General features: G+C 37.1%; 1 protein-coding gene across 6 annotated transcripts in view; it reads right to left on the reverse strand.

The window, feature by feature from the left end:
- Nucleotides 1-14,912, reverse strand: part of LOC306846677 (cohesin subunit SA-1-like) — a 45,860-nt gene that overhangs the window by 1,421 nt on the left and 29,527 nt on the right. For 3 of the 6 annotated variants that reach the window (XM_079380223.1, XM_079380220.1, XM_079380221.1), the window contains 26 exons: nucleotides 13,819-13,970; nucleotides 13,483-13,556; nucleotides 13,278-13,401; nucleotides 13,088-13,186; nucleotides 12,929-13,008; nucleotides 12,736-12,843; nucleotides 12,460-12,574; nucleotides 12,163-12,280; nucleotides 10,961-11,064; nucleotides 10,756-10,848; nucleotides 10,581-10,670; nucleotides 10,305-10,508; nucleotides 9,625-9,695; nucleotides 9,430-9,517; nucleotides 8,586-8,666; nucleotides 7,243-7,335; nucleotides 6,990-7,164; nucleotides 5,487-5,626; nucleotides 4,530-4,631; nucleotides 4,290-4,438; nucleotides 4,066-4,194; nucleotides 2,290-2,495; nucleotides 1,991-2,162; nucleotides 1,263-1,376; nucleotides 1,069-1,183; nucleotides 885-965 (listed from right to left, as the gene is read on the reverse strand). In XM_079380223.1, coding sequence (XP_079236349.1) covers nucleotides 885-965; nucleotides 1,069-1,183; nucleotides 1,263-1,376; nucleotides 1,991-2,162; nucleotides 2,290-2,495; nucleotides 4,066-4,194; nucleotides 4,290-4,438; nucleotides 4,530-4,631; nucleotides 5,487-5,626; nucleotides 6,990-7,164; nucleotides 7,243-7,335; nucleotides 8,586-8,666; nucleotides 9,430-9,517; nucleotides 9,625-9,695; nucleotides 10,305-10,508; nucleotides 10,581-10,670; nucleotides 10,756-10,848; nucleotides 10,961-11,064; nucleotides 12,163-12,280; nucleotides 12,460-12,574; nucleotides 12,736-12,843; nucleotides 12,929-13,008; nucleotides 13,088-13,186; nucleotides 13,278-13,401; nucleotides 13,483-13,556; nucleotides 13,819-13,970 — 3,077 coding nt within the window. Of the gene's footprint in view, nucleotides 1-884; nucleotides 966-1,068; nucleotides 1,184-1,262; nucleotides 1,377-1,990; nucleotides 2,201-2,289; nucleotides 2,496-4,065; nucleotides 4,195-4,289; nucleotides 4,439-4,529; nucleotides 4,632-5,486; nucleotides 5,627-6,989; nucleotides 7,336-8,585; nucleotides 8,667-9,429; nucleotides 9,518-9,624; nucleotides 9,696-10,304; nucleotides 10,509-10,580; nucleotides 10,671-10,755; nucleotides 10,849-10,960; nucleotides 11,065-12,162; nucleotides 12,281-12,459; nucleotides 12,575-12,735; nucleotides 12,844-12,928; nucleotides 13,009-13,087; nucleotides 13,187-13,277; nucleotides 13,402-13,482; nucleotides 13,557-13,818; nucleotides 13,971-14,912 lie in introns of all 6 variants that reach the window. The other 3 variants (XM_079380219.1, XM_079380222.1, XR_013782099.1) reach the window with 2 other exon arrangements.

Raw genomic sequence — 14,912 nt, forward strand, 5'->3', positions numbered from 1 at the left:
CCACAAACCAAAACACTGGATCACAAGCTGCTCATCTGTCAAAGAACACAGTGCCACGACTCACTCTAAAATGTGCATTGCATATATTTATTGACAATCGCAGAAGTCATATCGTGATTTTGGATTTATTTGAAATAATCATGCAGGCCTACTGATAACACAGCCCTGCATTTTGGCTGATTTGCAAAAAAAGGCCTAATATTACCCAATTTGATGATGCTGGGTTAAAAAATATCAATAAACACTTTCATCACATTGAGTTTTTACACACACACAAGATTTTACAAATTATATGTATCAGCTTTAATGCACTTGTCAAAATAACCAAAGAAGTCAAATTTCAAAAGTTTTAATGAAAAAAGTAGTTTACAAAAGGCATAATTTAACTTACAACCTGCAAGGGAGTGGAAAATGTATTCATGTGAAGTTCTCTGATATTAAATGGAGTATTTGAACAAGTTTAATTGAATTTTCCGTCACTATTTGGATGTGGTAAAACAGCATGCATGTAGCTGGGTCATGTTGGCTTTTTCTTCTGTCACTTAAAACCAGGATTAGGCATAAAATAATGTCTTCAAAATCATTCATTCGCATGTGAAAATCAGCTGAGAATTGAGCAAAGCTGGAAGCATTGAACCAGTTTTTCTGGTGATTAGGGGATAATACAAGACTTCCTCACCTTACAAATGGCTATCGAAAGCAAAAATGCTACAAAAAGCACATTTTAAGAGAAAGTGTGATGTGCTAGGGCAAAACAGCCACAATTTTTTGGGAATCGGCACCCCAAAATGAATAAGAAACAAGTATTGGATTTCAATCAGCAAATATGATGCAGGGCAGTGTATTTCTATAATAAGTAAACAGCCTTGGAGATTCATTCTTACCGACTCATCCTCAATCATGGCTGCAGAGTCAAAGAAATCCGGTCTTAGCTCTGCTCTCTCCCTCCTGTTCCTGGATGGAGGCTGCATAGGATTTAAGATCATGTGATTTGGAATTTCTATCTACAGTATATTTAATTACGTAAGCACTCTGAGACACTTTTATTTGCTAGCATCATCTGATTACCAGATCAATGACCATGGTGTCCTCGAATTCCTCACTCATGTCTTCCAGCTGACCTCGTGACGACATCATGACATCCTCAAAGATGGGCTCTGCGTCGTCCTCCATGAGACCACGTCTAGATTAGAGACATCAAAGTAACATTAACTACAGCCTGTTCCTCATGTCAAACATCCCACATTTCTTTCTCCACATACACAGTCTGTCGTACGCCTCCGCTACGGGCCTTCATGTAGTTCATGGCTGTGCGTTCTTTCCTGTTCACGTCCTCCATCTTCTGCTGGCCGAGCCAGGACATCTGCATCTGAGGACTGACCGAGAGAAAAAACACTTTATACACTGCATATGCTAGCTGACAAAATACAACCAGTGTTCTTACTGTTAACTAAAACCGAAACTATTAAACATTTTGTTAATAGAAATAAATCTGAAATAAAATATAAATATAACATTAGATTTAAAAAAAATTAAGAAATGTTGCCATGGCAACTAAAAGAAATATGTTCAAGTTGAAGTATTCAAATGACTAACTAAATTTAAAGTAAATACTAAATTCAAAATATAATACCCTAATAGTATACAAATAATACTAAAATAACACTAGTTTCGTCATGATAAAATCACATACTGAGGTAGTGGTAACTACATTTTGGAAACTTCGCAACAGTTAAAATTGAGTGTGCTATATAGTATGAATATGGGTAATATGAATGAAATTATTGCATACAATGTATTTTTTGCATACAATATAGTAGGGAAGTATGCATATACAGACATAACGACTAAATGCAACATTTTAAATATCCAGTATAGCCAAAATGCAGGACTAATTTTCTATTAATGTCCAATGGTTTTAAATAGAAATGGACGTGTGGCATAGGCATTCACAAACTGTTGGATATGTGGTGTTTTTAAGTTCACTTACTTATGAACATAGTCGGATTCAGAGCCAGGCTCGGAGTTCTGCTCAGGGAGGTGCTCAGCAGCTTGCCGAGGGTTTTCTCGGAGCACGGTGGAGGTGAGCTGGGGTGTCTGCAGGGCTCCAGGAGTCTGTAGGGTGTCATTCCTCATCATCCAAGAGCTCTCCACACCCTCCTCTGCAGAACCACGACACCACACACAAAACAGCCCATGACTGCTTACTTTTAGGCATCTCGGTCAACTGAAGCAACCCACAGGCCTCCCGTCTCATATCAGTATGATTACATCCACTGGCATTCTCACCCTCGATGCGTTTCTTGTGCATGGGTAGACGGCCCTTCTTGCTCCGTATAGATCCAGCTTTGCTGCTGCTGCTGCCGCTGGTGATGGACATGCGATCTTCATCTCCACCCGTCAGCAGAGAGTTCCTGTAGGAGATGAGCGGCAGCCAGATGTCTTCCCGCCTCTCCATCATCTGCTCAGTCATGAACTTTTCCAGATATGAGTGCCTGAGAGAGCCAAAGGGAGAACACAAAGATACAAACATATTATTTTTATTTAACAATAGAATTCTATTAATATAATCCCTAAAAATTCAAATATATACACTGCTAGGCATGTTATGTTAGGCATCAGTAAGATTTTTTTATGTTTTTTTAAAGATATGTTTCCTATGCTCAACAAAACTATCTATTTGATCAAAAATACAGAAAAAAAATAATTTTGTGAAATATTATTGCAATTTAAAATAACAGTTTTCTATTTTAATATACTTTCAAATTTTCAGCATCATTGCTCCAGTGTCACATGATCCTTCAGAAATCATTCTAATACGCTGATTTATAATCGGTGTTGGAAACATTTGTGCTGCTTAATATTTTTTTGTACCTGTGATACTTTTTTTACATTCTTTGATAAATAAAAAATCAATAAAAAGAACAGTGTTTATTCAAAATAGAAATTTTGTTACAAGATACACTACTATTTAAAAGTTTGGGGTCAGTACATTTATTTTGTTTGTTTTTTTAAAGAAATTAGTACTTTTATTCAGCAAGGATGTGTTGGATAAAAAGTTATAGTAAAGACTTATATTGTTAGAAAAGATTTCTATTTTGAATTCTATTTATAAGTTTTAACTTTTTATTTATCGAAGAATCAAAGAAAAAAGTATCACAGGTTCCAAAAAATATTAAGCAGCACAACAGTTTCAACACTGATAATAAATCAGCATATTAGAAGGATTTCTGAAGGATCTTGTGACACTGGAGACTGGAGTATTCAGTCTTGGAAAATTCAGCGCTGTCTCAGAGAAATAAATTCTATTTTAAAGTAGGGCTGTGCAATTAAATCGAATTAGATTATCATGCCCATCTCGTCAGTAAAGCCGGTTCAGTGATTGGCAGTAAATCGCCATCACCTGCTTTCAAATAGAGCGGGAATTACTACAGAGCCGTAGTTCACGGACAAGATAGGCAATATCGCGTTCGTAATCGCAGATGAATCACCTTTGATTATGAACACGAAATTGCCTAGCTTGTCAGTGAATTACGGCTCTGTAGTAATTCCCGCTCCATTTGAAAGCAGGTGATGGCGATTAACTACTAATCAAGAAACCGGTTTTACTGACTAGATGCGCATGATAATCGAATTCGATTAATTGCACAGCCCTATTTTAAAGTATATTAAAATAGGAAACCAATATTACAAATTGCAAAAATATTTCACAATATTACTGTTTTTTTCTTTATTTTCATCAAAGAAATACAGACTTGATGAGCATTAGAGACTCCATTAAAAAACATTACAATATTACTGATCCCAAACCTTTAAATGGCAGTATATATATATTTGTGCTCATTATTTATATACATTTTTTATACATTATACATTAAAATGCAATCTTTCTGCTCCATCCAATGAAAAGGAATTTTGCACAGTGAAGGATTACATGATGTTTTAGTGTACAGTCGGTGTCTCTTTTTACTAAATCAAGTCAAAGCTCATGCCCATGAGCCTAAAAAATAAATAAATAAATAAACCTTTGCTAAATAAAACAAAGTGCTCCTCAGAATAACTTACACTGTTTTCTTGTCTTGGCGAAGAAGCTTAGAGGAAAATTCACAGAGAACTTCCAAGAAGGCCAGATTTGGAGGGGGATACTCTGGTCCTTTAGGATTCTGATACTTGAAGGCGAACTCAATACCATCTCTGAATACAGCAAAAAATATTTGTGAGAAATAGAATGAAGACGATGCCCATTTGGTGCTTGATGAGTAATAATTCAAATATTAAAGAGAAGTTACTTATGCAGTGTGGCCACAGCCTCTCTGGTCTTGATCTGGTCCAAGCCAAAGGTGAGGGCAAAGCGACGGGCCAATTCCTTAATACCACTCACATGAGATGAGGTCCTGTCCAAGTTAGGCCCCTGATCCTGGATCAGCTCATTAAAGAGCTGAAGAACAGAAAAATAACAGGATTAGCAGAATTATCAAGATCTGAAATGATAATGCAGATATCATGTGACTCTTATGCTGTCATCTCACCTGCTGTAAGCTCAGGATGAGCGTCTTGGCACACAGTATCTTGTCCGTCTGTCTGGTTTTACTTAGAGTCTCCTTGATGATGTCTCCATAATCGTTGTAGTACTACATAGTTTACAAGAAGTTCAGCAGTGTGATAAAAATGTAAGAACTAACCTAGAATGTGTTTTGTAGATAGCAGTACAGTATAAAATATATGTCCACTACCACTGAGTGAGCAAGATGAGGCATGTTTGGGTGAGGGATTGTGGGATTGACATGGAGCAGAGCAAGCAGTGAGAGCATTAAAAAAAAAGGGCTAAGAAATGTTAAACTTTATGCAAATGAGAGGTAAACTAATCAGTTGCAATAAATCACTTTGGGCCCAATCATACACCCGGTGCAATGTGTTTTTTCTAGTTTCAGCCCGATACAGTTATCATTTTCATAAGCCACTTCGTTTAAATAGCAAATGCACTTGCGTCCATCTGTTCGGCCATGGGCGTACTGGTCTGAAAATGAGGTGTGTTCAGGCGCATTGTTGGTGAGTTGCTACTTTGAGACTAACTGAAACACCTGGTCAAAAGTCGCAGTATTTTTTTAAGGGGAGCATTCATATTATGCACCGTGGGTGCAAAACAGGCATACACTCTGCTTATTACACAAACTGGGACATGCAGCAGCACACAAACATGTAAAAAAAATAAAAAATTAAAGGATTACAATTTAAAAGATTATTATTGTCTATGCACTTCAGACCATGCGCTTAGATCGTTAAAATAGGGCCCTATGAGGTTACAGCATTGACATTTGCCAGAAGCATTTAAAAAAGCCAGAGTTTCTGGCAATCCAAGCGCTTAGATCTCACTGCCTGATTTCAAATGCAGTTTGGACACAGCCAATCTCTTAAGATTAGTTTCTTTCATGACAGTGGGCATGAACTGTCATGAGGTCAGATAAGGTCATAATTGGTTATTTTACCTTCATGTAGTGTTTGAAAATGTCTGCAGCGGCTGGCATGTCTACTATATCATAAATGATGAGCTTGCTGAAGGCAGCTAGGAGGTTTCTCCTCTTGTGTAAGGCCTCAATCTTGTTAGCTTCATCCTCCTCATCACCCTCTGGGTAACAAACATGAAAACACTAACTTCAACATGTCAAAACATTCAAAACTACTTTTTATAATGTTAATGACAGTAAATTCAATATACACTCACCTAAAGGATTATTAGGAACACCATACTAATACTGTGTTTGACCCCCTTTCGCCTTCAGAACTGCCTTAATTCTACGTGGCATTGATTCAACAAGGTGCTGAAAGCATTCTTTAGAAATGTTGGCCCATATTGATAGGATAGCATCTTGCAGTTGATGGAGATTTGTGGGATGCACATCCAGGGCACGAAGCTCCCGTTCCACCACATCCCAAAGATGCTCTATTGGGTTGAGATCTTGTGACTGTGGGGGCCATTTTAGTACAGTGAACTCATTGTCATGTTCAAGAAACCAATTTGAAATGATTCGAGCTTTGTGACATGGTGCATTATCCTGCTGGAAGTAGCCATCAGAGGATGGGTACATGGTGGTCATAAAGGGATGGATATGGTCAGAAACAATGCTCAGGTAGGCCGAGGCATTTAAACGATGCCCAATTGGCACTAAGGGGCCTAAAGTGTGCCAAGAAAACATCCCCCACACCATTACACCACCACCACCAGCCTGCACAGTGGTAACAAGGCATGATGGATCCATGTTCTCATTCTGTTTACGCCAAATTCTGACTCTACCATCTGAATGTCTCAACAGAAATCGAGACTCATCAGACCAGGTGACATTTTTCCAGTCTTCAACCGTCCAATTTTGGTGAGCTCGTGCAAATTGTAGCCTCTTTTTCCTATTTGTAGTGGAGATGAGTGGTACCCGGTGGGGTCTTCTGCTGTTGTAGCCCATCCGCCTCAAGGTTGTGCGTGTTGTGGCTTCACAAATGCTTTGCTGCATACCTCGGTTGTAACGAGTGGTTATTTCAGTCAAAGTTGCTCTTCTATCAGCTTGAATCAGTCGGCCCATTCTCCTCTGACCTCTAGCATCAACAAGGCATTTTCGCCCACAGGACTGCCGCATACTGGATGTTTTTCCCTTTTCACACCATTCTTTGTAAACCCTAGAAATGGTTGTGCGTGAAAATCCCAGTAACTGAGCAGATTGTGAAATACTCAGACCGGCCCGTCTGGCACCAACAACCATGCCACGCTCAAAATTGCTTAAATCACCTTTTTTTCCCATTCTGACATTCAGTTTGGAGTTCAGGAGATTGTCTTGACAAGGACCACACCCCTAAATGCATTGAAGCAACTGCCATGTCATTGGTTGATTAGATAATTGCATTAATGAGAAATTGAACAGGTGTTCCTAATAATCCTTTAGGTGAGTGTAAACATAACTTAAACATTCATTTTATGTCATTAATATTGTCTCTAGGCTCACCTAAGCTCTGATTCTCATCATCCTGGTCTATAAACACATGGTCTAGGATGAAGTTGAGCAGCTCATTCTGTAGGCTGCTGTCTGGGTTGAAGACCAGAGGTTGCAGCCCCTCCCTGGACCCTGTGGTGAGCTGGTGACTGAAGATCATCAGCAGGTCACATAGCAGCATGAACGCCTGGAGGAAGAGATGGGAAAGTGAAACAATCGTAGCATGAATGACTATTGCACATGAAAGACAAATGAAGGAGCTCACCTGCTCTTTAACCGGCGTGTTGACGTTTGATAAACACTGCTGGCACATAGCTAGAAAAGACTTGACAACTCTGCGAAGTGCTAGGAGATCATCCTGAAATCAAAGAAAATATTTATGCTTTTTGGTCAAAAGTTGCAATAATCAGTTAATAAACACCCATCTAATGCTTGTTCAGCCTAGTCACATTCAATATTGTATTCAATATAGGATGAGTGGGTCGATGAACGGCTGATAATGAAATGAAGCTCTGCAGTGTATTTCAAGTTATAAAACGGATAGTTCCGGTCCTTGATTCTGATTAGTTGAGCTGCGTTCGAAGCTGTTGTAAACATAGACATATATAGACACTAGGGGTGTGCTCAAAATATCGATTCTTAGATACATACCGATATAATAAAAAAAGATACAGTATCGACATTCTAGCCCTTAGTATCGATACTCCGCCCAGCCATTAGGGGGCGCAGCGGCGTCCGCGAGTTTCAAAAAACTCATGGAAAATGTCGAAGATTTTAGAAGCGCTGTAGAAATGTTTGGACACATTTTGGTTTTAAAGCAAAGGAAGGAAACCAAGGGATCGATAAAACAAATGCAAGCAAGCATTGCCAGGCTTCTATACGCTACACCGGTAATACAACTAACCTGCGCGCCCACCTGCAAAGACACCATGCAGACAAGCTAGCTTCGCACAGCACAAAAAAACACGGGACCCCACGCAAACTACTTTGGACAACTTTCCAGATTAATACAATTTGTGTACAATTAATCAGAGCACTTAATTGCAAATATTTAAGCAAAATGCACTTTGTTATAATGTACTTTTGTCTTCAATAAATTGAAGAAAAATGCAGAGTTCTGTTTGTTGAGTAAATGTGTTCAGCATTAACTAATTGGCTCTGGCCCATGTATTTTTATTGAATCGTATCGAATCGTGTCACATTGTATCAAATCGTATCGAGACAGCTCTGTATCGAGGTACGTATCGAATCGTGACCTGTGTATCGAGGTATGTATCGTATCGCCAGGTTCTCCAAGGTATACAGCCCTAATAGACACCCTATTCAACCACTCCAGGAAGAATGTTTTTATTAATATCAAATTTTATTTGCTCTGTTTTATTTTGTGAAACCTTACTACAAATATGAAATAACCATTTTATAAAAGCAATAAGCCCCCCGTGTTTTACAGTGAATTTATAACAGCTAAGGGGGTTTTGCCTAACAATGCCCCTTAGCTGTTATAAATTCACTGTAAACCACGGCTTCTTTGGGCTTATTGGTTATTGCACTGTATCAAATGCATCTGCTAAATAAGAAGTAATAACATTAAATGGATGCCTATCATACCTTGGATGGAGCTCCTTCTGTGATCTTCACAAGCTGCCACAGTATAGAGTAATGAGAACACTGAAGAGCCTGTACTGCTATCTACAAAACACAATCAAACACACTTAGTATCTACATGAAATCAATGTTGCCATGTCACCTGAAAATCTCACAAAAATACCTACAAAACAAGTACAAAATCAAATTTAAGAAAAAAGTTGAAAGTGTTATTTTGTTTGTCTGGAATATTTGATTCTGATTGGTCAATCACAGCAGTGAAATATTTTTGTAAAATGCAAAATGATACTAACTTTTAAAATGCTTTTAATGATAGCAAACTTTAATAATACTTTCTCTTTAATAAATTAATATTTCATTTTCAATTCTCAATACTGTAAAAAACCAATAAAAAAAAACATTCTGCACATTTTTGCATGATGTATTAAAAGAAATGTTTCTTGAGCACCAAATCAGCATATTAGAATGATTTCTAAAGGATCATGTGACACTTAAAGACTAAATTACACACACACACACATATTCAATATTAGATTTACAAATTGAATGATATTCAAATAAAGAAAAAAAACATTTCCTTTAAATTGTAATACAATTTCACAATATTTCACAATATTGTTTTTACAGTATATTTATAGCACTGTTTGACTAGTTTTTATCTAGTTTTACAAAAATGAGAACTGTCATGAAAACAATGTTGGAATACAAATAACATAATTTCCTTTCATGTCTTCCTCTTGATATAATTTCTTATTTCGTTCCTTTAATTTTGTGTTGAAATGTGACCAGGACATGTTCTTGATAGGCTTCATGAGATTCCCTCATCTCATATCTGAAACAGACGCACCTGCTCTGGCATAGAGCCCTGCTCTATTCCCGTCCTTAGCAACCTGTAGCAGTTCCCAAACAAATCCCATCTGGTCAAGTCATGAGCACTGATGGAGAGGAGAGACAGACACGTTGCCTGTTCATTAGCACTCAATGACTCCAAGTGGTCAGAAATAAATTGCATTTGCAGTGATTTAACAAGACAGCAGCGTACTTGTGAAAGGCCGTGAGTCTCTTGAGAGTGGAGAGAACGTTGTAGATGTCGTCGTCATCCGCCTCTTCCCCCTGTTAGTGAGGCAGACATTCAGAAATGTTTTATCAGCGATGGCTGCACAATTCTATGAATCATACATAACTGTTCACAATCTCTACATCTCTCTAATAACAGCCTCAGGGTAGAGGGAACAATGAATAAAGCTCTGAAATGTCTATGTACTTAAATGTTTAAAAGATAGTCAAAACTCTGACCACAGCTGTTAAGCAACAAAAATGACAAGAAAGAAAGAAAGAAATTCACTGATCTAGTAGTTAAATTCAACTCACTGACGGCAATAAATAAAAAAAAATAAAAAATGATAATATTTCAAATACAAGCAAACTGGTTCATATGGACTAATTTTAAGGTTTTTTTTTCTTCTTTTCATTTTTGGACCTTAACAGCTGTGGCCACTATGAACTCTGGAAAAGAGATGCAATGTTACAAAAGAAAAATAAATTAATAACAGCATAAGGGCTTACATGACTAATGTAATTTTGGGTTTAAGTATACCTTTAAAAACGTTTTAAAAAGCTGTCTGCTCATTGTTAAAGTGCTTTCTATATCTTTTGTAATTAATGTGATACTGTAACAAACAATCTCTCTAAATCTGCCCGTCACCTCCACAGAGCCCTCACCGCCTGCAGCAGCTCCTCCACAGAGTGGTTGAAGCGGTCGGCTAGTTCATCGATGAGCTGACTGCGGCCGATGTCCACGCGGTTCATGATGGTGTAGTCCTCGCTGCACAGGATGCTGTAGGTCTTACTGCAGGCCTCCAGCACCTCCATGTCCGTGTGCTTCTCCACCACAAACTTGATCTGCTTGAGCAACGCGTCCAAGTGCTGGAACATTCAAATTCAGTCCATCAGCTAACGTTTAGCATTAATAGAGATCCAGCTGGAGAAACTGCTTACCTTCTCCATCCTCCCAGCACTGTACACATCCAGGTCAAAGTACTGTGGGATCTGTAGGAGGTTGGCTACTTTCTCTGCATCTGTCTGGTACTGTGGGCGGAAAACGGGTTTATCAGCATATAACTGACCCGGTTATGATGTATGCAGCTTGAAAACAGAATACTTTTCATCTTACTTTTGAGAGTAACATGGGAAGAGCCATGATGAAGTGCTCTGTTAATTTGTTCTTGTCATCAATCTGCATCTTCCTTTCCTTCGCTGTCAAGACCTGCTCAACAAGATAGACTAAACTAAGTATTGATGAACAAAAAAATGTTTTATAATAAAATGATGCAGATATTCTTAGCCATATACTGTAGCTTGTCAAGTAAAGGTCTTACCCTTTTCCCAGTCCCTCTCCCCACAGGCGGATGGGCCTCGGCAGCCTGACGAATGGTACAGACGGTCAGCTCAATCAGAGCACTCTCCTGCCTGTCTGACAACACTGAAGACAGAGTCAGAGAGAACGAGATGTGCTTATGTTGCAGATGCATACATTTAGCCATATAGGACATGACAAGGGTGACACTTTTCTGACCCAAAAATAGCTCACAGGAGAGATTTTTACTCCATGTTTCACAGGGTAAGTGAACTGATTTTTCAAAATCATATTTTTATTCATACAACATTCAAAAGTCTGGGGTTGGTAAGATTTTTTTTTAACTATTGGAAAGTCTCTTATGGTCACCAAAGCTGCATTAATTTGATCATAAATACAGTAAAAATAGAAATATTGTGGAATATTATTTTAAGGTTACACTTTATTTAAAGATGTCCTTGTTGCAGTGTAATTATACATTCAAGTACTGAGTAATATTAATTAACTACATGTACTTACTATATGGTTAGGTTTAGAATTAGGGTTACTTGCATGTAATTATGCATCATTTATTGTTATTACAATAGTAAGTACATGTGATTTTACTGTCATTTTTTATTAATATAATTTTAATAATTAATATTTAATATTAATATTAATATAAATTCAATAATTCATATTTAATATAATAATTAATAACTTCAAATTATGGCTTTAAAAAATTAGCAAACATAAGACACTTAGTTACTGCTTAGGTAAAAAGATCATAAAGCACTTGTTTCCATACTACATAGGCTTCACCCTATTATAGGCTTTATAGCACAGCTCTTCAACTCTAGTCTTGGAAGGCCTTTAGTACTCAATTTATCTGTCCAAAATTGGCAGGCAATTCCGAATACCTTGACTTGCTTCTTCAGGTGTGTTTGGTTACCAATGTTTAGAGTTAAACTCAGCAAGACACTGGCCCTATAGGACTGTAGTTGAAGAGCCCTGCTTTACAGCTACATTTAAATAAAACAATTTTGGAAAATAAAACAATTAATGAAACAGCAAAGTGTAATTAAACAATGCCTTTAAAACCAATTTACAAAACTAGATTTTTGACTCAAAACATATTTTTCATATAAAGCCCTTTGTGGAAGCTAGCCCCAGTCTCCCTTATGATTTCTATCTATTATGATCTACTATGGTCAGCAGTAAAAACCCCTCTGAGGGTGTCCGTACCCTCCTCGCCCTGCACTGGCTCCTCCAGCAGCAGTTCAGTCATGCACTCCCAGTCCTTCAGCAGCTCCTGAGAGCTCTCCCACAAACTGTCCACTAGATAGGCAGCATGTTCATGCAGCTGGAAACACAAATACACATACACTGTTAGCTCTGACACAAACAAGAGATTCAGACCAACATAAATGAAACTAGCTGGATTCTGATGCAACCTCAGGAGACAAATATTGTGTTAACTTATCATAATTCTCCATTCTCAATCATAATTCTCTAGTGCCTGATCATCACTTGAGGCGTTACCTCGCTCTCCAAAAAGAAGAGCACCAGCATGCGGATAAGGTTTCCATTTGGGCTGCTCCTGCCTCTGCGTTTTGCCAGAGCTTCCTCCACCTGAGGATCATGTCTGCTAAACAACCTACATATGACAGAGTAGAAAAAAGACAAGAAAATATCAAATGGATTAAAATTTAATTATTCAAATTTATAAAATTAGTATTATAAAATAAAGTTAAATCCAAATAAAATAAAATAAAAGCCGCAGAGATAAATATTCAAAAACTATGTTAGCTGGCTCACTTTCGATGTAGAAACTCCCCAGCAGCCACTGCCACAGGCCTGTGAGCGGAGTACACCAGATGATAGACATTCTCACAGTCCTCATTAGACAGAGCGTCCTCACTACCCCTGAACAAATGAAGAACATCTGATGGAGGAAAGCATCCAGACTGCAGTTACATTCAGCTTCTGATAGCAACTGAGGTTTACTCACTGAAGGATTAGCGTGACCAGTCTGATGGCCTCCACAGCCACATCGTACTCTTTATCCAGCGTCATAGACACGATACGATCCTGTGAGGAGATTTTATCATCATCTACACTGAGAACACATTCAGAGAATTGCGATACCTCTCCTAAACTGCCTTCTTACCTTGAAACGGTTTGTGAAGAGCTCGAGTTTTGGAAACAGTTCACGGTTTGTGTAGAGGTTTTGTAAGGCTTTCAAACACTTCAAGCGCACTTCACCTTGCTGGAAATGGAGGATGCTGATATTAATAAACTGAAAATGAAATATTACAGAGGCAGAAGTCCTGCTTTCGGTTTATGTGGAGATGGCGTACCCGATCATGTAAGGTCCAGCCGACGTACTTCAGGTAGCTATCATTCAGGAAGGCATCGCTGTACATTTTCATCCACACACCGATCTCCTCTATACAAATCGCTCTGATTTCAGCAATTGCATCCCTGGTAGTAACACAGAAGATGAGATCAGATATCCACAGCTACTACTGCGCTATTATTGTGTAGGTATACAACTCTGATCACCTATAACGATGAACAAAGATTCCCTTGAAGATCGAGTTCATCATGTTTTCGATTTCATCTTGGTTTTCTTGAAGCTGGTGAGAAAGTTTGTTCATATTATGAGTAAATGATCAGCAATAGAATGACTGTATACTGATACATTTAGCAGATTTTTCTCACATTTTCTGCAAACCCACTAAATTCTGAGAAATATGTGTAGGACTTTCTAAAGGAAACATGTTTCATTTATGAGGAAATCTTAAAAAAAAAAAATTAAGTTCAGTACACAGAATTTAATGTAGGCCTCTACAAATGAATTTTACATGGAGTAAGATAAGAGTGCTTAGGAACTGATACCTCTTTCCTTCTTTGAAGTAGGAGTTCAAGCTTCTCATTGGCTCTCTTGCCCACCATTTTGTTGCGCTCAGCTTCATACTGTCTCTGTGTGTTGTCCTGGTTAATGCTCAGATTCAGAGCCACGTTCACCAGAGCTGTCATGAGCTTCATGGCTGAGGGCAAAAAAACAAAGGATAGGGATGCAAACTTATTTTTTATTTTTTAAACAGAATCTGAAAATATCTCTCTCTCTACTTCAGTCTTAGGTCACATGCACATTGTTTTTTTGAAATCCTCTACGATAATAAAAATAATATACACTTTTTAAAATTTGTATTATTGTTAATACGTATTTTATTTGTTTAAATTACACAAATTAAACAAACCTATAAAGACATTGATAAAACTATCGTATTAACATTTATTGAATTGTAAAAAAAGTATTCAATAATCATAATAATTTTATTGTTACGTTTATTATTATTAAAATATGTGTATTTAAGTCAATTTAATGCTGTCAAACGAATAATCACGATTAATCGCATCCAAAATAAAAGTTTTTGTTTATAATATATATGTGTGTACTGAGTATATTTTATTATGTATATTTAAAGACACAGATACAGCATATATTTTGAAAATATTTACATGTACTTGCGTGTATATATTTATATTCATCTAAATTATATCATAAATAAATATATTTAATATATAAACGTAAATATATACATGCATGTGTGTGTATTTATATATACATAATAAATATACAGTACACACACATATTATGTAAACGTTTCCAATTAATTCAAATAATCATTTCACAGCACTAATTTAATCATTTCACAGCACTAATTAAACAAACCAATAAAGAAATATATAGCAGTAGTATTAATATTACTGATCTGTAACATAAAAAACAAGTATTTAATAATAATAATGATTATTATATTATTTTTTTAATAATAATTTAAAATTATACAATACTAAAAAATACAGTACTAATATTAATGGCTATCTTCAACTCTTTGCTTTTAAACATGAAACCACAAAACGTATATTGTGGCAGAAAACCATAGGATGACCTTTTTGTAGACAACAGATTAATAATGTAATTC

Source organism: Barbus barbus (assembly GCF_936440315.1).
Source record: "Barbus barbus genome assembly, chromosome: 26".
Lineage (NCBI taxonomy): Eukaryota > Metazoa > Chordata > Actinopteri > Cypriniformes > Cyprinidae > Barbus > Barbus barbus.